Here is a 24916-nt window from a genome sequence, read left to right as displayed (position 1 = left end):
AGTGATCGCATTTCATAAGTACTTAATTGATTTGGGATGTCCTGAGGACATGAAAGGCGCAATGTAAAATGCAAATCGTTTTTAATCTGTTGTCATGCATCATTGATATGCAACTGTCCATCATAGCCAAATAAAGGCTGGGGCATGTCAACCTGTTCGATGAGCTGATCTTCCTGCTGGTGTGATATGTAGCACTGAAAGGGGAGCAGGGATTAATGGGGAAAGTGTCACACACACTCTGAAAGCTTCACTATCTGATAATGATTCCAGAGCAAGCGAGCCTTGCCTCTCCAGAATCCTTATGGTCACACAACCCTGCCGCTTCCCTGGTACAATACTTACTTCACGTCCTCAAATCAGGACTATTTCATATGGTGCACAACTGTCCTGGTCAACCACTGGCAGAGCTGGCTGGACTACCTCAAAATAATTGTTTCCCTCTATAAGGCCAAATCATCATCTTGCTCCAGGATCATCCTAGAGGGCAAGGACATTTCCAAACTCCTTTTCTCCACTACACACCTCCTCTGACTTCCCTTGTACAAATTATTGTTGGCTGTCCTTAATTAAGCCACGTCTTTCTAAGTATTAACTTTGTCTGTAACATGTCCTCTGGAAGCTTACCTAGTACTGACTTTAGAATGACTAGGCTATAGTTACTTGGTTTATCCCTCGTTCCCTTCTTGAGTGGAGGTATTACATTGACAATCCCCCAATTCTCCAGCACAACTTCCATATCCAAGGATGTTTACCTGTGCCTGTCCCTACCCTACTTCTGCTGCTGAAACTCTCACCTGTGCTGTTGTCACTTCCAATCTCCTCCTCTCTGGCCGCCCAAGCTCCATTCTATGTAAATTCAAACTCTTTCAGGATTCTGCCTGCATCCTATCATATTGCCCCACTCACATATTGCTGCATTCTTGCCAATCTACACTCGATACCCATCGGTCAGTACATGAATTCAGAATCCTTCCCCTTTTTTTATGAATCCCTCCATGGTCTTGCTGTCCTTGCCTCTGCAGCTTCCTCCAGTCCTGTGCCCTTGCTTACATTCTCCACTCTTCCAACTCTACTGCATTTTCCCTCTGCTGTACTGTTAGTGACAGAGTGTTTTGTAGATAGGTCACAAAGCAATCAAAAAGGCTAATGGAATCATAGAATGATGCAGCACAGAAGGAGGCTATTTAGCCCATCGTGCCTGCACCAGTTCTTTGAAAGAGCTATCCAATTAGTGTCTCTCCCCTGCTCTTTCTCCATAGCTCTGTAAATTTTTCCCTTTCATGTTCTGTTGAAGTATTTTGACTGTAAATATATAACTTTTGTCTCATTTCTACTTTTTGACTCCATCCTGTTATGTTTGCCACTTCTTCCTCAGAAACACTTGATCCTCTTGATCAAGGGCCTTTGCACTGGTTGCAGCCAACTGGACAGGACTGAGATCATTACGTTCACAGCGATGATGAAGTCAGCCAAACTTCCGATGACAATAAAGACTCTCTCAGATGGTAAGTCTTTGAATTGGGAAGTTAAGATTATTTTCTGTTTACAGTTACTTAATTTCCGCACATCCCTTGATGCTCAGGTGGTTGTCGACTGTTGTGTTGAACTTTTTTCTTATCAGTGAATCTCTTTACACAGTGGAGGATCAGAAAGAGTTTGTTTCTCCAGTGACGCCTGAACTACGACAGAAGGAAGTGCAGTTGAATTTCTTGAACCAACTGACCTCTGTTTTCAACCCAGATGTATCAGCATCGTCTGCCCCATCTCCTGTGGTTCAGGTAGGGACCTGGGTAAATGAATGCTGCACCTTTTGATGAGGGCCTTGGTAATGACCATAAAATAATAGGACAGTGCCCTGCTTGTGGCGAATATCTGGTGTTGCAGGTGCTATGGAGTGTGAGTAAAGGGATGGGGGGGTGCGTAGCAAGGGGTTCCATACTGCCTTGCTTCGCAGCTACAAATTCTAAACCGTGCTCCCTTTCAGAATGAAGTTATACAAGTAAGCTCAGTAAACTGTTTTTGACCTAATGTAAGGGGTGTCCTGTTAGATATCTCTGTTTGAGACAACACTTGAGCTTTTAGAATTTGAAAAACTTAAAAAGATTGTAGTTATTTATTTAAAGGACATGAATATTGGAAAACAAAACATTTCCTTTGTTTTACACTCCTCATCAGTATGAAGCCGTTGCAGGTTATGTATTTGTTATTTATATTAATGATTTGGATGAGAATTTAGGAGGCATGGTTAGTAAGTTTGCAGATGACACCAAGATTGGTGGCATTGTGGACAGTGAAGAAGGTTATCTAGGATTGCAACGGGATCTTGATAAATTGGGCCAGTGGGCCGATGAATGGCAGATGGAGTTTAATTTAGATAAATGTGAGGTGATGCATTTTGGTAGATCGAATCGGGCCAGGACCTACTCCGTTAATGGTAGGGCGTTGGGGAGAGTTATAGAACAAAGAGATCTGGGAGTACAGGTTCATAGCTCCTTGAAAGTGGAGTCACAGGTGGATAGGGTGGTGAAGAAGGCATTCGGCATGCTTGGTTTCATTGGTCAGAACATTGAATACAGGAGTTGGGATGTCTTGTTGAAGTTGTACAAGACATTAGTAAGGCCACACTTGGAATACTGTGTACAGTTCTGGTCACCCTATTATAGAAAGGATATTATTAAACTAGAAAGAGTGCAGAAAAGATTTACTAGGATGCTACCGGGACTTGATGGTTTGACTTATAGGGAGAGGTTGGATAGACTGAGACTTTTTTCCCTGGAGAGTAGGAGGTTTAGGGGTGATCTTATAGAAGTCTATAAAATAATGAGGGGCATAGATAAGGTAGATAGTCAAAATCTTTTCCCAAAGGCAGGGGAGTCTATAACGAGGGGGCATAGATTTAAGGTGAGAGGGGAGAGATACAAAAGGGTCCAGAGGGGCAATTTTTTCACTCAAAGGGTGGTGAGTGTCTGGAACGAGCTGCCAGAGGCAGTAGTAGAGGCGGGTACAATTTTGTCTTTTAAAAAGCATTTGGACAGTTACATGGGTAAGATGGGTATAGAGGGATATGGGCCAAGTGCAGGCAATTGGGACTAGCTTAGTGGTATAAACTGGGCGACATGGACATGTTGGGCCGAAGGGCCTGTTTCCATGTTGTAAACTTCTATGATTCTATAGTGTGGTAAGCCCCTTCTGCTCTGCAATAGGATCAGGAGTAGGCCTTTCAGCCCCTCGAGCCTGTTCCACCATTCAATTTGATCTTGGCTAATTTGTACCTCAACTTTATTTAACCGCCTATTCAAATTCGAGGGTCTTGGATTCCGTCTTGGAATAGCACCTTTCAATGCACCAGTGCGATATTGGTCACCTATACCAGCCAGACTTGCGGCTTCTCTTGAAGTTAGCGCTGAATTATCGGCTGTGTTGTGATGTGGACTTGTACGTGCTGGGAGCTAGATTGATACTGCCTCAAACTCATTCCACTTATGTACCTTTTTAACTGACAAAGACTTTTTGACCTTTTGAACCCAGATGAATGTGCAGTGTTTGAACGAACTGAGACTCAATCCCAAAAATATTTCTGTTTTGTAGCTGGTGATGTTTCATCTGAGTGTAACTATATTTGGAATTGATTTGACAGGTGTTTGAAGGCAAGGGGAATAAAGAGATATTACGAACAGGACGGGCACATGGGATTAGAACCACTGCTTGTGTGGAGGGTTAAACACCAACCCAGACTGGAGTGGTCGAGCAGCCTTTTTCGGTGCTGTAATTTCTGTGTAATCCTTTTTATCTGTCAGGTGGACGGAGAAAGCGATGAACAGGCTGCAAGTGACCAAGTAACAGTTGCTAAGATGAAAAGTGCATTTATCACACAGAATGTGTCCAGTTTACAAGCGCTGGGTGAGTTTGAACATGAAATCCCCATGATAAAGAAGAGAGCTGCACTAGATTTTTTTTACTCTTCAAAATAATTGAGTCATGCATGTAATATGAAGAGTTTTTATCATAAATGTAAGAATTGTTCTCAGTGAATGGAGGGAGATCAATAAAGAATCATTTTGAGAACAGTGCTGCATCTTCAAAAATGTGAATAATTGTTTTGAACAGCCAGTTTCTGTCTGTTAATGAAATATTTGGGCTTTATTGATTTCATTCTTTGCAAATATTCAGAATACATCCACTTGCTTTGAGCAGTCATGTGCAGGATTTTAGTGCAGCACCTTTTATTCCCCTCACCCCAGTTTTCTCCCCATCTTCCAAAGGCATTGATTCTTGGCGAGGTGCAGTTTTACCGGTACCAGAAGCCATCCACTACTGTACCCAGGTGTCCATCCATTATATGTGAACTTTGACCCTGAGTTTCAGCTGACTTGTGACATGTGGAAACCATCATATCTCAATTAACGTCTACCTGATAGCAATCAGGAAACGGAACCTTGGCTTTTTTTTTCCTTCCCTAGTCCAGAGGTGCTGGGGCTAATTAGAGCTACTCTGAGATCAGTACCTCAACACAGAACAGGGATCACACCCGTGACTGGTTTGTATATTTACTAACTGGAACTTTTTTGCCCCTTAATGCAAACTCATTCGGCAGCTTTCTTCACAGACTCAGTAGGTTTGAGCTCCTTGGTTAACTATAAACTGGCCTCAATCAGGACCAGAGACAGTTGTTACAAAGAGAGGTTTGTAATCTGAGTTATTCCACATTCAAATAGCAAAGCCAAGAGTGTAGCCTTTAATCCCAGTCGCTGCCTGAACAATGATCCCACAGATTTAGAAAGATTGTCTAAGCAACTGGTATAAGTAGATAACGACAGCACAGGCAGTGTGTCGGGACTGCAGAAAGTGTGTATTTGTGGACATTGTGACTGTCCTGGGTGACCACACCTGTGGGAAATGTCTACATTTTGAGTCAGTCTGGGGCAGAGTCGTTGAGCTGGAAACGTTGAAACATAGAACATAGGAGCAAGAGTAGGCCATTTGGCCCTTCGGGCCTGCTCCTCCATTCAAAATGATCATGGCTGATCGTCTAACTCAGTACCCTGTTCCCGCTTTTTTCCCCATATCCCTTGATCCCTCTAGCATTAAGAAACATATCTATCTCCTTGAATACATCTAATGACTTGGCCTCCACTGCCTTCTGTGGGAGAGAATTCCACAGGTTCACCACCCTCTGAGTGAAGAAATTTCCCCTCATCTCAGTTCTAAATAGCATACCCTGTATCCTGAGACTGTGACCCCTGGTTCTGGACTCCCCAGCCATCAGGAACATCCTCCCTGCATCTAGTCTGTCTAGTCCTGTTAGAATTTTATATGTTTCGATGAGATCACCTCTCATTCTTCTAAACTCTAGTGAATATAGTAAACAATTTTACAACACCAAGTTATAGTCCAGCAATTTTATTTTAAATTCACAAGCTTTCGGAGATTTTCCTGGACTATAACTTGGTGTTGTAAAATTGTTTACAATTGTCAACCCCAGTCCATCACCGGCATCTCCACACTAGTGAATATAGACCTAGTCGACCCAATCTCTCCTCATGCTTCAGTCCTGCCATCCCAGGAATCAGTCTGGTAAACCTTCGTTGCACTCCCTCCATGGCAAGGACATCCTTCCTCAGATAAGGAGACCAAAACTGCACACAATACTCCAGATGTGGTCTCACCAAGGCCCTGTATAACTGCAGTAAGACATCCCTGTTCCTGTACTCAAATCCTCTTGCAATGAACGCCAACATACCATTCGCCTTTCTAACTGCTGCACCTGAATGCTCGCTTTCAGTGAATGGTGTACAAGGACACCCAGGTCTCATTGCACCTCCCCTTTTCCCAATCTATCACCATTCAGATAATAATCTGCCTTTCTGTTTTTACAACCAAAGTGGATAACCTCACATTTATCCATGTTATACTGCATCTACCATGTTCTTGCCCACTCATCCAACGTGTCCTCCTCACAGCTCATATTCCACCCCAGCTTTGTGTCGTCTGCAAACTTGGAAATGTTACATTCCATTCCCTCATCCAAATCATTGATATATATTGTGAATAGCTGGGACCCAAGCACTGATCCCTGCGGCACCCCACTAGTCACTGCCTGCCACCCGGAAAAAGACCCGTTTATTCCTACTCTCTGTTTCCTGTCTGTCAACCAATTCTCACTCCATGCCAGTATATTCCCCCCAATCCCATGTGCTTTAATTTTGCACACTAACCTCTTGTGTGGGACCTTATCAAAAGCCTTCTGAAAATCCAAGTACACCACGTCCACTGATTCTCCCCTATCTATTGTACTAGTTACCTCCTCAAAAAAACTCCAGTAGATTTGTTAAGCATGATTTCCCTTTCATAAACCCATGCTGACAATCCCGTTAATGCCTTCCAAGTGTTTTGTTATCACATCTTTTATAATAGACTCTAGCATTTTCCCCACTACTGATGTTAGGCTAACTGGTCTGTAATTCCCTGTTTTTTCTCCTTCCTTTTTTAAATAGTGGGGTTACATTTGCCACCCTCCAATCTGTAGGAACTGTTCCAGAGTCTCTAGAATTTTGGAAGATGACCATCAATGCATCCACTATTTCCAGGGCCACTTCCTTTAGTACTCTGGGATGTAGATTATCAGGCCCTGGAGCGTGAGATAGAGACACTCTGACGCACAACGGAGGGGGAGGAGTATTTGGATAGTTTACTCATGAACACTGTCTCACCATATATAGAGAGAGACAGTTACAGGAAGAGGAGTGTGTGATTGACAATCAGCTGGGTTGGGGGAACTTAGTGGAGTCACAGTAAAATAATAATCAGCATAGATTTCTGTAAGGCAGATCATGCTTAACCAACCAAATTGGATTCTTTGAAGAAGTGACAGAGTGGACAAAGACAATGCAGGATAAGTGACTTATGACAAAGGTCAGGGTGCGTTGAGTCAGGTAGCAGAATGGATTGAAGGATAGCTACGAAACAGAAAATAGACATAGGAACAGGAGTAGGCCATTCAGCCCCTCGTGCCTTCTCCGCCATTTTGATAAGATCATGGCTGATCTGTGATCTAACTCCATATACCTGTCTTTGGCCTATTTCCCTTAATAGCTTTTTTTGCCAAAAAGCTATCTTATCTCAGATTTAAATTTAGCAATTGAGTTCGTGTCAATTGCCGTTTGCGGAAGAGAGTTCCAAACTTCAACCACCCTTTGTGTGAAGAAATGTTTTCTAATCTCATTCCTGAAAGATCTGGCTCTAATTTTTAGACTGTGCCCCCTACTCCTAGAATCCCCAACCAGCGGAAATAGTTTCTCTCTCTCCACCCTATCTGTTCCCCTTAATATCTTATAAACTTCGATCAGATCACCCCTTGACCTTCGAAACTCTAGAGAATACAACCCCAATTTGTGTAATCTTTCCTCGTAACTTAACCCTTGAAGTCCGGATATCGTTCTAGTAAACCTACGCTGCACTCTCTCTGAGGCCAGTATGTCATTCTGAAGGTGCGGTGCCCAGAACCGCTCACAGTACTCCAGGTGCGGTCTAACCAGGGTTTTGTATAGCTGCAGCATAACTTCTGCCCCCTTGTACTCTAGTCCTCTGGATGTAAAGGCCAGCATTCCATTAGCCTTATTGATGATTTTCTGCACCTGTTCATGACACTTCAATGACCTATGTACCTGTACCCCTAAGTCCCTTTGGACATCCACTGTTTCTAAATTTTTGCCATTTAGAAAGTACCCTGTTCTCCACTTTTTTGATCCAAAGTGGATGACCTCACATTTGTCTACATTGAATTCCATTTGCCACAGTTTTGCCCATTCACCTAATCTATCAATATCGCTTTGTAATTTTATGTTTTCATCCACACTGCTTACAATGCCACCAATCTCTGTGTCATCGGCAAACTTAGATATGAGACTTTCTATGCCTTCATCTAAGTCGTTAATAAATATTGTGAATAATTGAGGCCCCAAGACAGATCCCTGAGGGACTCCACTAGTCACATCCTGCCAATGTGAGTACCTACCCATTATCCCTACTCTCTGTCGCCTTTCGCTCAGCCAACTTCCTAACCAAGTCCGTACTTTTCCCTCGATTCCATGTGCTTCTATCTTAGCTGACAGTCTCTTATGTGGGACTTTATCAAATGCCTTCTGGAAGTCCATATAAATAACATTCATTGACATTCCCCTGTCCACTACTTTAGTCACCTCTTCAAAAAATTCAATCAGGTTTGTCAGGCACGACCTACCTTTCACAAATCCATGCTGGCTTTCTCTGATTAACTGAAAATTCTCGAGGTGTTCAGTCACCCTATCCTTAATTATGGACTCCCAGCATTTTCCCCACAACAGATGTTAGGCTAACTGGTCTATAATTCCCTGGTTTCCCCCTCTCTCCTTTCTTAAAAAGCAGAGTGACATGTGCAATTTTCCAATCTAGAGGGACAGTTCCTGAATCTAGAGAACTTTGAAAGATTATAGTTAGGGCATCTGCAATGTGCTCATCTACTTCCTTTAAAACCTTGGGATGGAAACCATCTGGTCCTGGGGATTTATGACTCTTCAGTGCTATTGTTTTCTTCATTACTGTTGTTTTACTTATGTTAATTTTATTGAGTCCCTGTCCCTGATTCAATATGTTTTCTTGGGATTTCCGGCATGCTATCCTCTTTTTCTACTGTGAATACTGACGCAAAGTAATCGTTCAACATGTCCGCCATTTCTCCATTGTCAATGACAATATCCCCACTTTCAGTTTTTAAGGGGCCAACACTGTTCCTGATCACCCTCTTTTTCTAATATACCTATATAAGTTCTTTGTATTGGTTTTGATATCCCTTGCAAGTTTCTTTTCATACACTCTTTTTGTAGCTCTTACTATGTGCTTTGTGACCCTTTGTTGATCTTTGTATCTTTCCCATTCGCCAGGATCTGTGCCATTTTTTGCCTTTTTGTATGCCCTTTCCTTATGTCTTATACTGTCCCTTACCTCTTTAGTTGTCCATGGCTGTTTTTTTTGGCAAGTAGGACTTGCCCCTCAGGGGTATAAACTGATTCTGTATCACGTTAAATGCTTCTTCAAACATTTCCGACTGGTCATCAGTCGTTTTTCCCGTTAACAGATTTGCCCAGTTTACTGTGGACAGTCTCTGTCTCATCCCATTGAAGTCAGCCTTACCTCAGTCTAGAATCTTAGCAGCTGATTCACTTTTTTTCCCTTTCAAACACTACATTGAACTCGATCTTGTTATGATCGCTATTGGATAGATGTTCGCGCACAGTTAAGCTGTTAACTAAATCTGGTTCATTACTCATTACTAAATCTAGTATGGCTTGCCCCCTTGTTGCCTCTAGGACATACTGCTGTAGAAAACTATCTCGGACACACTCAAGAAATTCACTACCTTTCTGATAGTTGCTAGTCTGCTTTTCCCAATCTATGTGAAGATTAAAGTCCCCCATTAAGACTACTATGCCTTTGTTACACACTTGTCTAATCTCTGCATTTATACAGTCTAGCACTTCAGAGCTGCTGCCAGGGGTCCTATGCACAACTCCCACGAGATCCTTTCCTATTTCTCAATTCAACCCACAAGGTCTCTGTAGTCTGCCTACTTTTCATTATATCCTCCTTTATCATTGAAGTGATTTCATCTCTAATCACTCAGGCTACTCCTCCCCCTCTTCCATTTTCCCTATCTCTCCTGTAGACCTTATAACCCGGTATATTTAGACAGTAGGAGTTAAGGGAAGTTTCTCAAACTGGTGGAAAGTGGTGTGTCGCAGGGATCCGTGATGGGACCACTGTTATTTACCATATACAGAAATGATTTGGACTCGGGAATTGGAGGTATGGTGTTGAAATTTGTGATGATACCAAATAAGGGGGGATATAACTAATAATGTGGAGGATTGCGTCAAAATACAGGAAGATGTAAACAGGCTTGCAAAGTGGGCGGATAAATGGCAAATTAAATTCAACATCGCAAAGTGTGAGGTGGTTCATTTTGGTAGAAGTACTCAGGAGGCCACTGATTCCTTCGAAGGTAAGAAACTAAATGGGCTGGTTGTGCCTTTGTCGTGTCCTAATTCAAAGCCTAGGTCACACTGTGTAGTTGTCTGGTTCTATTCTTATTCTTTGTAGTGGTTTGATGCCATTTCAGAAGGCAGTTAAGCCCACCACATTAGTGTGGGACTGAAGTAACATGTAGCCCAGACCGGATGGCAGCTTTCCTTCCCTAAAGGATATTGGTGAATCAGTTGGATTTTTACGAGAATCCGATAGCTTTATGGTCACTCTTACTGATACCAGCTTTTCGTTTCCATATTTTTCAAACTCTCAAACTGCCATGGTGGGATTTGAACTCTCATTCTCTGGATTATTAGTCCAGGCCTCTGGATTACTCATCTAGTAACATAACTACTACACTATCTTACTGTAGTTTTTGAAAGTCCAAGTACATTACACGCACTGCATTCCCTTCATCAATGTAACTTAATTTCCTTCAAGAATTTTGATTAAATTAGTCAAGCGTGACCTCCTTTACATATCCACATCGACTGTCTCTAATTAGTCCATGCTTTTGTAATGATATACCCTTTTATGGTCTTTTGTAAACAATTTTACAACACCAAGTTATAGTCCAGCAATTTTATTTTAAATTCACAAGCTTTCGGAGGCTTCCTCCTTCGCCAGGTGAACGATGTGAAATTCACATCGTTCACCTGACGAAGGAGGAAGCCTCCGAAAGCTTGTGAATTTAAAATAAAATTGCTGGACTATAACTTGGTGTTGTAAAATTGTTTACAATTGTCAACCCCAGTCCATCACCGGCATCTCCACATCATTTTTATGGTCTGCAATAGCCTCACATTTTTAGCACAGAAACTAACGGCTTTATAAATATCTTGCTTATCTCTTTCCCTCTTTTGAATGGGGTGTAACATTCACCACCTTTCAGTCCTTTGGTACAATTTCTGCTTTCATAGTATTTTGGTTAGTGCCTCTGCTCTTGGTGCAGATATGAACAGTTGCTTGTGTTGGGTCTAGCTTAGTGTGTAGACAGACGGTCTGAATGTGCTGGCTGTGATCGACTTTTTCCTCTTGTCTTGTAGGAGGATCTGAGAAGTTACTGCGTGTCTGTTTAAACCTTCCTTACTTTCTGCGCTACATCAACCGTTTCCAGGACGCCGTCTCTGCCAATTCCTTTTTCATAATGCCTGCGACAGTTGCAGATGCGACTGCTGTGCGAAACGGGTGAGTCACTAACACTCATTGAGAACTGATGGGTGTGATTCTCAACCATCAGATCATTGATTAAAAAAAGCCATGATGTATTGGTCAATATGGAGCAACATAAATCTGATCACTTTCTTGGTCTGCATCGATTGTTAAATAAAGACTCTTTTTGAGTGGTTTGTGGTGGAAGTGAGTCTGGCTGTGACTGATCTGATTACCTCATTACTGAAAACTCTGATATGTTCAGATTTTTGATTTCTGTGGTGCTGGATTTTCTAGGGTTCTCTATTGCTGTTTCTTCAGATTCCATTCTCTGGTTATTGATGTTACCATGGCTTTGGACACACTCTCGCTGCCTGTCCTTGAACCACTGACCCCTGCAAGGCTGCAGGATGTGACTGTGTTGGCGCTGAGTTGTCTGTACGCAGGTCAGTATGAGAAAGAATAAAGCAACTTCCCAGAGCTGGGCAGCATCTACAAGATGAATGCTTACTTAAAGTGCCATTGTTCATAATAAGAAATGTACTGGAGCGTGGGACCTGCCCAGAGAATTGGAGAGACTGTATCGTGACTTGTCATTTTCACCTTGTGAGCTGTTTCAGTAGATGATCATTGAATTTTACTGCCATCTTGGTAACTTGTGCATCATTGTTGTTCAATTGTCATTTGAGTTAGCCACCTACTGACAGTAATTTGTTTTTGTTAGGATCATGTTACCATGTGATACATCTGTTACAGTAATCCTTTGGCAGAGTTCCTGCTTTATTTTCTCATCACAGTACAAATGTATTTTTTAAAGCCTTGCCTTTGAAAGTCTATAAAGTTCTATCCTGTGCACAAAATCTCATCCATATTTTGGATGTGATTAAGGTGACTGATTTCCAGTATATTCTCTTGTTAGGAGTGAGTGTTGCAACGTGCATGGCCATTCTACATGTGGGCAGCAGCCTGCAAGTCCGATCGGGGTCCACCAGTAAAGAAGATGACTACGAGAATGATGCAGCCACAATTGTACAGAAATGTGTAAGTGCTGAATGAGTGGACTCATTCTAATGTGCTGCATTTAAGTTTTGGAGTAATGATCAGACTGGGCAAAGATTTTGATTTATTTTTGCTTTGTTGGTTTCAATGTTGCTCAGATAAAGGTGAGTGTGATACTGTGGTGAGCAGTATACAGATAGTTTGTAGTAAGAGTAACTGCACAGTGACTGTGCCCAAGTGGGGAATATGTAGATTAGAATTCCTATACTGTGCAAGGTACGTCTTTACCTTGTGTGTATTGTTATTGAATGTGCCTCTTTGTTCCCAGAAGATTCTGTGAAGTTTTTTCAAAGCTTGCATGCCTGTCCTGCACAACTGCCAAGTGAGGGCAGTTCTTTAGTGAAGTGGTGGTTTGCTTGGGACTGATTTGAGATTGAAAGTCATTTCACTTGGATGTTAGGAGATTTGTTGCTGTGTCAGTTTGAGTTGGGCAGGATTGGATTTGAACCTAGGGATCAGTGTAGTAACTTGTGTTACTGGGATAAGTAGTTACAGGTCTGAAGAGAAAATTGAGAAGTTAGGGCATTTTTCACTCGGGCTGTGAAGGTTAAGGGGTGACCTGACACAGTTGGTAAAGATTGCGAACAGTTAGGATCAGATAAATAGTGATTGTTTGCATTGATCAGTGATCTGGTTATGAAATTGCTCAAATTTAAGATAATTACAAAAAGAATTAAAGGGGAGGTTGGAAAAATTTTCTTTAAATGGATGGTAGTTAAAATGTGGAATTCTCTGTCGCAAACCATTGTTGAAGCCAAGTGCATAATTTAAAAAACATAATTAGGTAGTTGCTTGAAAACAAGTAATTTTAAAAGGTAAGGAGAGTGGGATTAAATAAGGTGGATCATGGAAAAAAAATACACTGGGATGGAGTTAATGCACCAAATGGTCTGTTCACATCAGGAACATTCTATGACCTACCCACGAGGAGCTACACTGAGACTGCTCCAAGTAATTTCACTTAAAGCTGTCACTGCTGGCTAGATCTGAGCAGTTCTAAGAGATGAAAGGACAGTGCTGATGACACCACCTGGTCTCCCTCAGCAGTGTATATCTTAACTCTGACATCTCAGGTTTTGATGAATTTGGTCCGGTTTGGTAGACCTCTCTAATTGGAAGTAATACGTATTCTTGTTATCGAATTATTTCATATCATAGCACAGAGGGTCATCATTCAGCCCATCAAACGTGTGTTGGTGTGAGCCTTAAACTGGAGCTATCTACTCTAATGCCATTTCTCTGCCCTTTCTCCGCATCCTATCATAAAATCACCGGGTATGAGGTGTTGATGTGACTGGGTTTAAGGCATTTGTGTGTGCTGTGTCTCAGAACATCATTAAATTAACGTACTATTTATTATTTACAGCTGGAAATCTATGACATGATTGGCCAAGCAATTAACAGCTCACGACGTGCAGGTGGAGAGGTAAGGAATCTGTGAGGTGTGTTGCTGAACAAGGGGAAGGAAGCAGTTGTGTTCATGGAAATCTTACTGTGGGGAGGTTGGAGGCTATGTTGTAGTTTAGGGATAACATAAGGTGGCCATTTGTTTGTGTGTCAGAAGGCAAATGGGATTTGATAATTCCTGTTGTAAGATCTGGAGTACAAGCTGTACTGTTATGAGTCCTGAGTTTATGGTACATAGTAGTGTTACTTGTATGGAATGTCTTGTATTTATGCTCCTCACTCTTATTAGACCCTTGGTTCCCCGTTATTTGTGGTATGCTTTTTGTCTCTTCTACTATGAAGACAGATACAAAATACTTGTTTGATGTCGATTGCAGCTACAATCACCTCTCCCCTGGCATTCAGATCTTGCGTCCATTTTTGCATCTTCACAGTAGAAGACACAAAAAGCATACCACAAATAATGGGGAACCAAGGGTCTAATGAGAATGAGGAGCTTAAAGTAATTAATATTAATAAAAGAAAAAGTACTGCAGAATTTAATGGGACTAAAAGTCGACAAATCCCCTGGACCTGATGGGCCACATCTAAGGTTTCTAAAAGAGGTGATTGCAGAGATAGTGGATGCATTGGTTGTGATCTTCCAAAATTCTCTAGGTTCTAGAATGGCATTCAGATCTTGTGTCCATGCCAGGATCAAGGCTGTGATAAGACCTGGAGCTGAGTAGTTATGGCAGAATCCAAATTGAGCATCAGTGAGGAGGTTATTTGTGAGTAGATGTCGCTTGATGGCATTATTGACGATTCTTTCCATCACTTTACTGATGATTTGAAAGAGGCTAACAGGGCGGTAATTGGCTGGGTTCGATTTATCCTGTTTTTTTGTGGAATTGGCATACCGTGCAATCTTCCACATTGTTGGTAGATGCCAGTGTCATAGCTGTATTCGAACAACTTGGCTAAGGGAGCTGCTAGGTCTGGTGCAAAGGCCTTAAACATTGCAGCTGGGATATTGTCAGGGCCCAAAGCCTTTGCTTGTTCCAGTGCAGTCAGTCACTTCTTAATGTTATATGGAGTGAAATGAATTTGTTGGATATTGGCATCTGTGATGGCAGAGACTTTGGGAGTAGGCCGAGATGGATCTTTTGCTGAAAACACTTGCAAACACTTCAGCCTTGTCTCTTGCGCTCTGTCATGGTTGAGGATAGGGATGTTCATGGAGCCTCCTCTTATTTTTGCCTGGCCGACCACCACTATTCACAGCTGGATGTGGTCGGGCTACAGAGCTTTGCTAAGATCTGGTTGTGGGAACGATTAGCAGTGTCTACTGCCTGCTGGTTTTGGTGTTTAGCATGCAGGTAACCCTGCTTAGTAGCTTCATTAGGTTCATTCCTCATTCTATGATATGTATGGTGCTGCTTCTTGCATACCCTTCCGTACTCTGTATTGAACCAGGGTTGGTCGCCTGGCTTGATAGTGATTAATAATTGAGGGATGTACTGGGCCGTGTGGTGGAATACAATTCTGCTGCTGGTGATGGCCACAGCGCCTTGTGGATGTCCAGTTTTGGGCTGCAAGATCTGTCCTCCTATCCCACTTAGCACACCGGTAGTGCCATGCTACGTAATGGAGTGCATCCTCACGGTGGAGACGAGACTGGTCTTCACAAGGACTATGCGGTGGTCACTTCTACCATGCTATCATGGACCGATAGGTTAGTGAGGACAAGGTCAGGTAGTTTACTTCCTCTTAGTCCCCTCACCACCTGAAGCAGGCAAAGTCTGGCAACTGTTTCTTTCAGAACTTGGCCAGCTTGGTTGGTGATACTACCAAGCCACGCCTTGGGGTTCTCCATTCAGTATATTCTGTGCCCTTGAGAACTTCATCCAAGTGATGTTCAACATGGAGTAGTACTGATTCCGTTCTTTCACTGATTTACTCTCCTTCCTGGACTCAGAAATGGAGTTTATAGTGGAAACAAAGAGGGACATGATTATTTTGTAGCTATGTTTTCATCTTGTCTTGGTTGGCTTAGTTGGTAGCACTCTTGCCTCCCAGTTAGAATGTCGTGAGTTCAAGTTCCAATTAAAGTCTTGAGTGCTGAATGTATGCTGACACTTCAGTGCAGTACTGAGGGAATGCTGTTGTCAGAGATGCTATCCTTTCGAAGAGACTTAAAACTAGGCCCCATTTGTCTGCTCGACTGTTTGTAAAAAATGCCAAAAAGAAGGGAAGATCCCTGGCCATTATAACTCCCTCAGTTAACACCAGAAAAATAGTTTGTGACGATTCATCTCATTGGTGTTTGAGATCTTTCAGGAAATTGGCTGCTGTATTTGCCTACACAATGGTGATTACACTTCAAAAAGTATTTAATTCAAAATGAAATGCTTTGGGATTCCTGAGGACATAATAAGGTATTATGTAAATACAAGTTACAGAGGAACAGGAATAGGCCATTCAGCCGCTCGAGCCTCTTCTGCCATTCAATTAGATCATGGCTGATCTGTATCTAAACTCCATCTACCCACCTTGGTTGTGTAACCCTAATACCCTTGCCAACAAAAATCTATCAATCTCAGTTTTGAAATTTTCAATTGACCCCCAGCCTCAACAGCTTTTTCAACTACCCTTTGTGTGAAGTGCTTCCTGACATCACCCTCGAACGGCCTAGCTCTAATTTTAAAGTTATGCCCCCTTGTTCTGGTTTTCCCCACCAGAGGAAATAGTTTCTCTCTATCTACCCTATCAAATCCTTTAATCATCTTAAACACTTCAATTAGATCAACTCTTAATTTTCTATATTCAAGGGAATACAAGCCTAGTTTATGCAACCTGTCTTCATAACTTAACCCTTTTAGCCCCATTATCATTCTGGTGAATCTGCGCTGCACTCCCTCCAATATATCCTTCCTGAGGTGCGGTGTCCAGAACTGAATGCAGTCTCCTGATGCGGTCTAACCAGAGCTCTGTACAACTGTAACATAACTTCCACCCCTTTGTATTCCAGCCCTCTTGAGATAAAGGCCAACATTCCATTAGCATTTCAAATTATCTTTTGTACCTGTCCATTAGCTTTTAGTGATTTCTGTACTTGGACCCTGAAATCTCTGCTCACCCACAGTTCCTAACTTTTCACCATTTAGAAAATATACTGATCTATCTTCCTTAGGTCCGAACTATCTGTTCCCATCTACACTATTTACTGTGCCACCTCACTAAGTGTAGTCAGCAAACTTAGATATACTGCTCTCTATTCCTTCATTCAAATCATTTACAAAGATAGTGAAAAGTTGTGGCCCCAGTACAGATCCCTGGGGGACACCACTAGTCACATCCTGCCAATTTGAGTACATACCTATTATCCTTACTCTTTGTCTCCGACCTCCTAACCAGTTCCCCATCCAAGCCAATAGGGATTGCCTCCATTCCAAGTGCTCTCATTTTTTGTTAACAGTCCCTAATGTGGAACCTTATCGAATGCCTTCTGGAAGTCCATATAAATAACATCCCGTACATACCACATTAGTTATCTCCTCAAAAAAATCAATTAGGTTCGTTAGACATGACTTACCCTTTACAAATCCATGCTGGCTCTCTCTGATCAGCTCATATTTGTCCAAGTGCTCATTCATTCTTTCTCTATTAATTTTAGTGTAAAATAGATGAATACAAAGGAGAGGACGCCACTTTATACTTGTGTTTACTTTTTTTTGCTAAATATTGTGCTGTCTTGCTGCACGCTAATTAAACCGATGCGTGGCAGGGCTACATGTTTCACAAGTTCAGACAATTTTAATGAGAGGTTTGTACGATGGTGGAACTTAATATATTACAATATATGGTAACGGTGTTCTGGCAAACTGAATAACTAGGGTGGCACAGAAGGCTTTAAATTAAATGGGTGGGGGGGGAGGGCTCAGGTGGGGCGAAGTTTAGATTGATAAAGAGAAAAGACAAGGAAGTAGTACAGGAAAGTGATGGGGTAATGGTAAACAGAGTGTGTCAGGAAGGGACAGAGTGTACGAACATAAGAGTGCACGAGCAAATGGGGCCGCAGTAGGAAAGAATGGTAAAAAGACAAAATTAAAGGTTGTTTATCTGAATGCGCGCAGCATTCGCAATAAGATAGATGAATTGACGGCACAAATAGAAACAAATGGATATGATCTCGTGGCCATTACAGAAACGTGGTTGCAAGGTGACCAAGGTTGGGAACTAAATATTCAGGGTTATTTAACATTTCGGAAGGATAGGAAAAAAGGTAAAGGTGATGGGGTAGCTCTGTTAATAAAGGATGAAATTGGTATAATAGTGAGAAATGATCTTGGCTCAGAAGATCAAGATGTCGAATCACTTTGGTGGAGGTAAGAAATAGCAAGGGAAAGAAATCACTGGTGGGAGTAGTATATAGGCCCCCTAACAGTAGCTACACTGTAGGGCAAAATATTAATCAGGAAGTAAGGGGGGCTTGTAAAAAAGGTAATGCAATAATCATGGGCGATTTTAACTTTCACATAGATTGGACAAATCAAATTGGCAAAAATAGCCCTGAGGAGGAGTTCAGAGAGTATATTAGGGACTGTTTCTTAGACCAATACGTCAGGGAACCAACCAGAGAACAGGCCATTTTGGATCTGGTAATGGGTAGCGAAACAGGATTAATTAATGATCTCAAAGTAAAGGATCCCTTGGGAAGCAATGATCATAACAAAAATATATCCCTGTGAGGAGGAAAGACTCCACAAAAAGGGTGAACCAATCATGGCTAACTAAGGAAGTAAAGGATGGTATCAGGTTAAATGAAAAAGCATACAACATGGCAAAGATTACAGGTAAGCCCGAAGATTGGGAAAACTTTAAAATCCAGCAAAGGATGACGAAAAGAATAATAGAGGGAGAAAATAAATTCTGAGAGTAAACGAGCAAGAATATAAAAACTGACAGTAAAAGCTTCTACAAATATATAAAAAGGAAGAGGGTAGCTGAAGTAAACATTGGTCCCTTAGAGGATGAGACTGGGGGAACAATAATGGAAAACAAGGAAATGGCAGAGGAATTGAACAGATATTTTGTATCTGTCTTCACAGTAGAAGACACTAATAATATACCAATAATAGTAGAAAATCAAGGGGCAAAGGGGAGGGAGGAACTAAAAACAATCACTATCACTAGAGAAAAAGTACTAGGTAAACTAATGGGTACCGAAAGGCTGACAAGTCCTCTGGACCTGATGGCTTGCATCCGAGGGTGTTAAAGGAAGTGGCTACAGAGATAGTGGATGCATTGGTTGTAATCTTCCAGAATTCACTAGATTCTGGAAAGGTCCCAGCGGATTGGAAAACCGCTAATGTAACACCCCGATTCAAGAAGGGAGTGAGACAGAAAGCAGGTAACTATAGACCAGTTAGCCTAACATCTGTCATTGGGAAAATGCTAGAATCCATTATTAAGGAAGTAGTAGCAGGACGTTTGGAGACTCATAATACAATCAAGGAGAGTCAACGTGATTTTATGAAGGGGAAATCGTGTCTGACAAATTTATTAGAGTTCTTTGAGGAAGTAACGGGCAGGGTGGATAAAGGGGAACCGATGGATGCAGTATATTTGGATTTCCAAAAGGCATTCGATAAGGTACCACATAAAAGATTACTGCACAAGATCAGAGCTCCTGGTGTTGGGGGTAACATACTGGCATGGATAGAGGATTGGCTAACTAACAGAAAACAAAGAGTCGGGATAAAAGGGTCATTTTCAAAATGGCAATCTGTAACTAGTGGGGTGCCGCAGGGCTCAGTGCTGGGGCCTCAACTATTTACAATATATATCAATGACTTGGATGAAGGAACAGAGTGTCTTGTGGCCAAGTTTGCTGATGATACAAAGATAGGTGGAAAAGCAAGTTGTGATGAGGACACAAAGTGTCTGCAAAGGGATATTGACAGGTTAAGTGAATGGGCATAAATTTGGCAGATGGAATATAATGTGGGAAAATGTGAAGTCATCCACTTTGGGAGGAAAAATAAAAAAGCAAAATATTATTTGAATGGAGAAATACTACAAAATGCTTTGGTACAGAGGGATCTGGGTGTCCTCGTACATGAAACACAAAAAGCTAACATACAGGTGCAACAGGTAATCCGGAAGGCAAACGGAATATTGGCCTTTATTTCTAGGGGGATGGAATATAAAAGCAGGGAAGTCATGCTGCAACTGTACAGGGTGCTGGTGAGACCACACCTGGAGTACTGTGTACAGTTCTGGTGCCCTTATTTAAGGAAGGACATACTTGCATTGGAGGCAGTTCAGAGAAGGTTCACTATGTTGATTCCGGGTATGGAAGGGTTGTCTTATGAGGAAAGATTGAACAGGTTGGTCTATACTCATTGGAGTTTAGAAGAATGAGAGGAGAGCTTATTGAAACATACAAGATTCTGAGGGGACTCGATAGGGTAGATGCTGAGAGGATGTTACCGCTCATGGGGGAATCTAAAACTAGGGGGCATAGCCTCAGAATAAGGGGTCACCCGTTTAAGACGGAAATGAGGAGGAATTTCTTCTCCCAGAGGGTCGTCAATCTTTGGAATTGTTTACCCCAAAAAGCTGTGGAGGCTGAGTCATTGAATACATTCAAGGCTGAGTTAGACAAATTTCTGATCAGCAAGGGAGTCAAAGGATATGGGGAAAAGGCGGGAAAGTGGAATTGAGGTAAAAATCATATCAGCCATGATCTCATTGAATGGCAGAGCAGGCTCGAGGGGCCAAATGACCTAATCCTGCTCCTATCTCTTGTGGTCAATCAGCGCTGTATAGAAGGAAATCCTCACTGTTTACAATTCAGCTTTACTGAAAGAAGTTCTTCACTGTGAAGAAGTGGGAGGATTGAATGTAGCTAAATATTCTATGTAGAGTGGTATAAACCACATAAATATTTGTATGCTTGGAATATTTAGCTGAAGTGTTTGATAAACTGTTTGCCGCATGGTAGGCTTGCTATTAAGATGGCGGCCCATGGAATAAAGGGGGCAGTAGCAACATGGATACAGAATTGGCTAAATGACAGGAAACAGAGAGTAGTGGTGAACAGTTGTTTTTCGGACTGGAGGGAGGTGTGCAGTGGTGTTTCCCGGGGTCTTGCTGGGACCACTGGTTTTCTTGATATATATTAATGACTTGGGAGTACAGGGCACAATTTCAAAATTTGCAGATGACAAAACCCGGAAGGGTAGTGAACAGTGAGGAGGACAGCGATAGACTTCAAGAGGATACAGACATTCTGGTGGCATGGGCAGATGAAGTTTAACATGGAAAAATGTGAGGTGATGCATTACGGTAGGAAAAATGAGAGGTAATATAAACTAGAGGGCACAATTCTAAAAGGGGTCGAGAAACAGAGGGATCCTGGGGTATGTGCACAAATCATTGAAGGTGGCAGGGCAAGTTGAGAAAGCGATTTAAAAAAGCAAACAGGGTCCTGGGCTTTATAAATAGAGGCAGAATACAAAAGCAAGGAAGTCATGATGAACCTTTATAAAACACTGGTTTGGCCACATCAGGAGTATTGTTTCCAGTTCTGGACACTGCACTTTAGGAAGGATGTGAAGGCCTTAAAGAGGGTGCAGAAGAGATTTACTAGAATGGTTCCAGGGATGAGGGACTTAAATTACGTGGAGAGACTGGAGCAGCTGGGATTGTTCTGCTTGGAATGGAGAGGGCTCAACGGAGATTTGATAGAGGATTCAAAATCATGAAGGGTCTAGACAGAGTCGATAGAGAGAAACTGCTCCCATTGGCGGAAGGGTCAAGAACCAGAGGGCATAGATTTAAGGTGATTGGCAAAAGAACCAAAGGTGACATGAGGAAAAACTTTTTTACACGGTGAGTGGTTAGGATCTGGAATACACTGCCCGAGGGAATGGTGGAGGCAGATTCAATCATGGGCTTCAAAAGTGAATTTGATAAGTACTTGAAACGAAAAATGTGCAGGGCTACTGGGATAGGGTGGGGCAGTGGGACTAGCTGGATTGCTCATACATAGAGCCGGCGTGGACTCAATTGGCCGAATGGCCTCCTTCTGTGCTGTAATCTTCTATGATTCTATGAACTGTATTTTTTGAAAGCAAAGAGTTGGAAATATTTTAACTGTTGCCAGCTGAATTGTTCATTGTGTTTTCTCTTACCAGCATTACCAGAATTTCCAATTACTGGGTGCCTGGTGTCTGCTAAACAGCCTCTACCTGATTCTGAACCTCAGTCCTACAGCACTGGCTGACAAAGGAAAAGAAAAAGACCCACTTGCTGCGCTCCGAGTTCGTGATATTGCTGCCCGTGTGAAGGAAGGAGCAGGGTCTCCCAAACTAGCACCTGTTAAAGGGTTAGTAGAGAATCAATGGATACCTTTCCACAATTACCAGTGTCTTAAAACAGGGGTTGGGAGGTATTATAATGTGTAATAAATTCTTAGTGTCAGTTCCAGCCTGAAATAGTGATTCACCATTCACCCTGCATTGTACTCAATTGCAAATAAAAATCGTAAATTCTGAAAATACAGAGCAGATCAGACAGATGATGGGTCCCTTACCAAACGTTACATTAACCGCCTTATTTTTCAGGTGCTGAAGGACCAGCATCTTGTTTTTATCTGATTCCCAGTGTTCTCTTTTTCTAATTTCTCTATATTATTGTACTTGGTTTTGTTCTGATTATTTCAGCTTTATCTTGTGGAAAATTTGGACAAAGTTCATATTTATCCCTGAAATAGGGCAGCAGAGGGGCACCAGACAGTGATGAGGCACTAGTTCAGCACCCAATTGCCCCTGTTGTGAGATCTAGCTCTTGCTTGTGGGTGGTGCAGATGGTTGGCTTTAATAGCCAGAGAGAGGGATGACAGTCACCCAGTCTGATCCTGGGCCCTTCCAGCAGCCAGTTATGTGGTGGCATTAGCAGAGGCCTGGGAGCAATTCTCCAGCCTGTGACCTCACCTGGGGAAGCTGCAGGAAAATAACTGCAGAACATCTGCAACTAAAGGGGACCTTTTTTAAAATTTCTATTTGTGATGTTTCTGGTTGATTAGTTTCTGTACGTTGGGTGGTTTGACATGCTTCAAACCAAACCTTGCTGTTGCTGTGAATAAAGGATTGATATTAGTGTGGATTTTTTTCCCCTTATAGACATCAAGGATTTGGTGTCCTGTCTGTAGTTCTGGCAAATCATGCTATCAAACTGCTGACATCACTCTTTCAGGACCTGCAAGTGGAGGCCCTTTACCGGGTAAGTGGCAGCTCCTGTGTATGGTGTAGTGGGTTGCATGTGAGGAAGACCCTTTCTATAGGGGATAAAATGTGCGAAGAGGTGAAGTGTGACCGAGCTTGAATGCATGAGGGATTGTGTGTTAAAAGAAAACAAAGACTTGCATTTATGTAGCACCTTTCACCACCTCAGGACATCCCCAAGTGCTTTACAGCCAATGAAGAACTTTTGATGTGTAATCACTGTTGCATCGTAGGTAATGTGGCAGCTAATTTGTGCACAGCAAGGTCCCACAAACTGCAATGTGATAATGACCAGATAATCTGTTTTAGTGATTTTGGTTGAGGGATAAATATTGCCCAGGACACCGGGGAGGATTCCCCTGCTCTTCTTTAAAATAGTGCCATGGGATCTTTTACATCCACTTGAGAGGGAAGACAGGGCCTCGGGTTAACGTCTCATCCAAAAGACAGCACCTCTGAGAGTCCAGCACTCCCTCAATACTGCACTGGAGTGTCAGCCTAGATTATGTGCTCAAGTGTCTGAAGTGGGACTTGAACCCATGGTCTTTTGGCTCAGAGGCGAGAGTGCTACCACTGAGCCACAGTTGACACATGCACTTACACAGGAGGAAGCATACCAATTTGTAGTATGTCAGTTGCAAGATTATTCAGATGTGAATATTGCTATAAGTCAGACTGCTATACTGAAAATGCATAATAATTTTGATTAACCTTTGATTTCAACAGGGTTGGGGAGGTGATGGACCACCTGCAGAGCTAAATATCATGGCACAGAGCTCATCTATACAACGTGTGCAGAGACTGATTGAATCTGTCCCACTCACCAACTTGCTTTTCACATTGTTGTCGACATCTTACAGAAAGGTAACCACTTGCACCGCAGAGAGCCACAGTACAGAATGATGTCATATGGCTCATCATGTCTGTACTAGCTCTTTGCTAAAGCAATCTAAAACTAATCTCATTGCCCTGCTCTCTCCCAATAGCCTGTAGCAATCCCAAACTAATTCCACTAACCACCTCTCTCCCTACTGCCCTGTATCAGTCCCAACCTAATCCCACTGTCCATCTCTCTCCCTATAGCCCTGTATCTTGGCTTCAAATATTTATCCAATTTTCCCATAAAAGATGCAGTGGTCTTAACCAATCCCTGTGGAAAAGCATTTTAGGCTCCACTGAGTAAAGAAATTTCTCCTAACTGCTCCTCTCATTATCTTAGCAATTGACAACTAGAGGAAATAGCCTGGCCCTATTCACTATCAAACCCTGCAGAATTTTGATAACTTCTACTATATCCCCTCTTAACCTTTTCTGCTTCTGTAGAAACTGTCCCAATATCTTAAGTCTCTCCTCATAACTGTAGTTTCCCATCCCTGTATTCATCCTGGTGATTCTACGCTGGATACTCTCTATGGCTTTAATGTCCTTTCTATAATGGGCAATCAAAACTGCACGCAGTACTCTTAACTGTGTCCTAATCAATATGTACAAATTTATCATTACTTCTTTACTGTTGTAATCTGTGCCCTTATTTATATATAAAAAAATGCTGTTGACCTTTTTAAGGCTTTATCTACCTGCATTCACACTTGCAGGGAATTGTGCATTTGAAACCCTTCCTCTTTCTTAATTCTATCCATAAAGATTCTGCTTTAACACAACTTCCAGAACATTCTAGCACATTGATGGAATCCTTTACCACTGCACAGTCTCTTGTAGAGAGATTCAGTTCTCATCAGTTCCCTGGTAGCAGAAGGAGTGTTAATTCTGTCACTTATTTCTCCTTAGGCTTGTGTTCTTCAGCGCCAACGTAAAGGCTCTGTGAGCAGTGATGTCAGTGCATCCACTGATTCAAACACTTACTATGAAGATGATTTCAGCAGCACCGAAGAAGACAGTAGCCAAGGTACTAAAAGCAAGTCTCAGGATTTATCTGCAATACTAGTGATGGGTGAGAGTTCAGGTTG

General features: G+C 42.1%; 1 protein-coding gene across 2 annotated transcripts in view; it reads left to right on the top strand.

Moving 5' to 3' along the window:
• Positions 1-24916, top strand: part of ubr4 (ubiquitin protein ligase E3 component n-recognin 4) — a 266230-nt gene that overhangs the window by 15554 nt on the left and 225760 nt on the right. For both annotated transcript variants that reach the window (XM_067970130.1, XM_067970129.1), the window contains exons 4-14: positions 1376-1505; positions 1639-1778; positions 3798-3900; positions 11106-11247; positions 11533-11657; positions 12131-12252; positions 13637-13696; positions 21861-22051; positions 22848-22947; positions 23676-23813; positions 24738-24855. In XM_067970130.1, the coding sequence (XP_067826231.1) occupies positions 1376-1505; positions 1639-1778; positions 3798-3900; positions 11106-11247; positions 11533-11657; positions 12131-12252; positions 13637-13696; positions 21861-22051; positions 22848-22947; positions 23676-23813; positions 24738-24855 (1369 nt within the window). The remainder of the gene's footprint in view (positions 1-1375; positions 1506-1638; positions 1779-3797; positions 3901-11105; positions 11248-11532; positions 11658-12130; positions 12253-13636; positions 13697-21860; positions 22052-22847; positions 22948-23675; positions 23814-24737; positions 24856-24916) is intronic.

The sequence above is a fragment of the Heptranchias perlo genome, chromosome 32, assembly GCF_035084215.1.
Source record: "Heptranchias perlo isolate sHepPer1 chromosome 32, sHepPer1.hap1, whole genome shotgun sequence".
Classification (NCBI taxonomy): domain Eukaryota; kingdom Metazoa; phylum Chordata; class Chondrichthyes; order Hexanchiformes; family Hexanchidae; genus Heptranchias; species Heptranchias perlo.
This window is presented reverse-complemented; position numbering and strand designations above follow the sequence as displayed.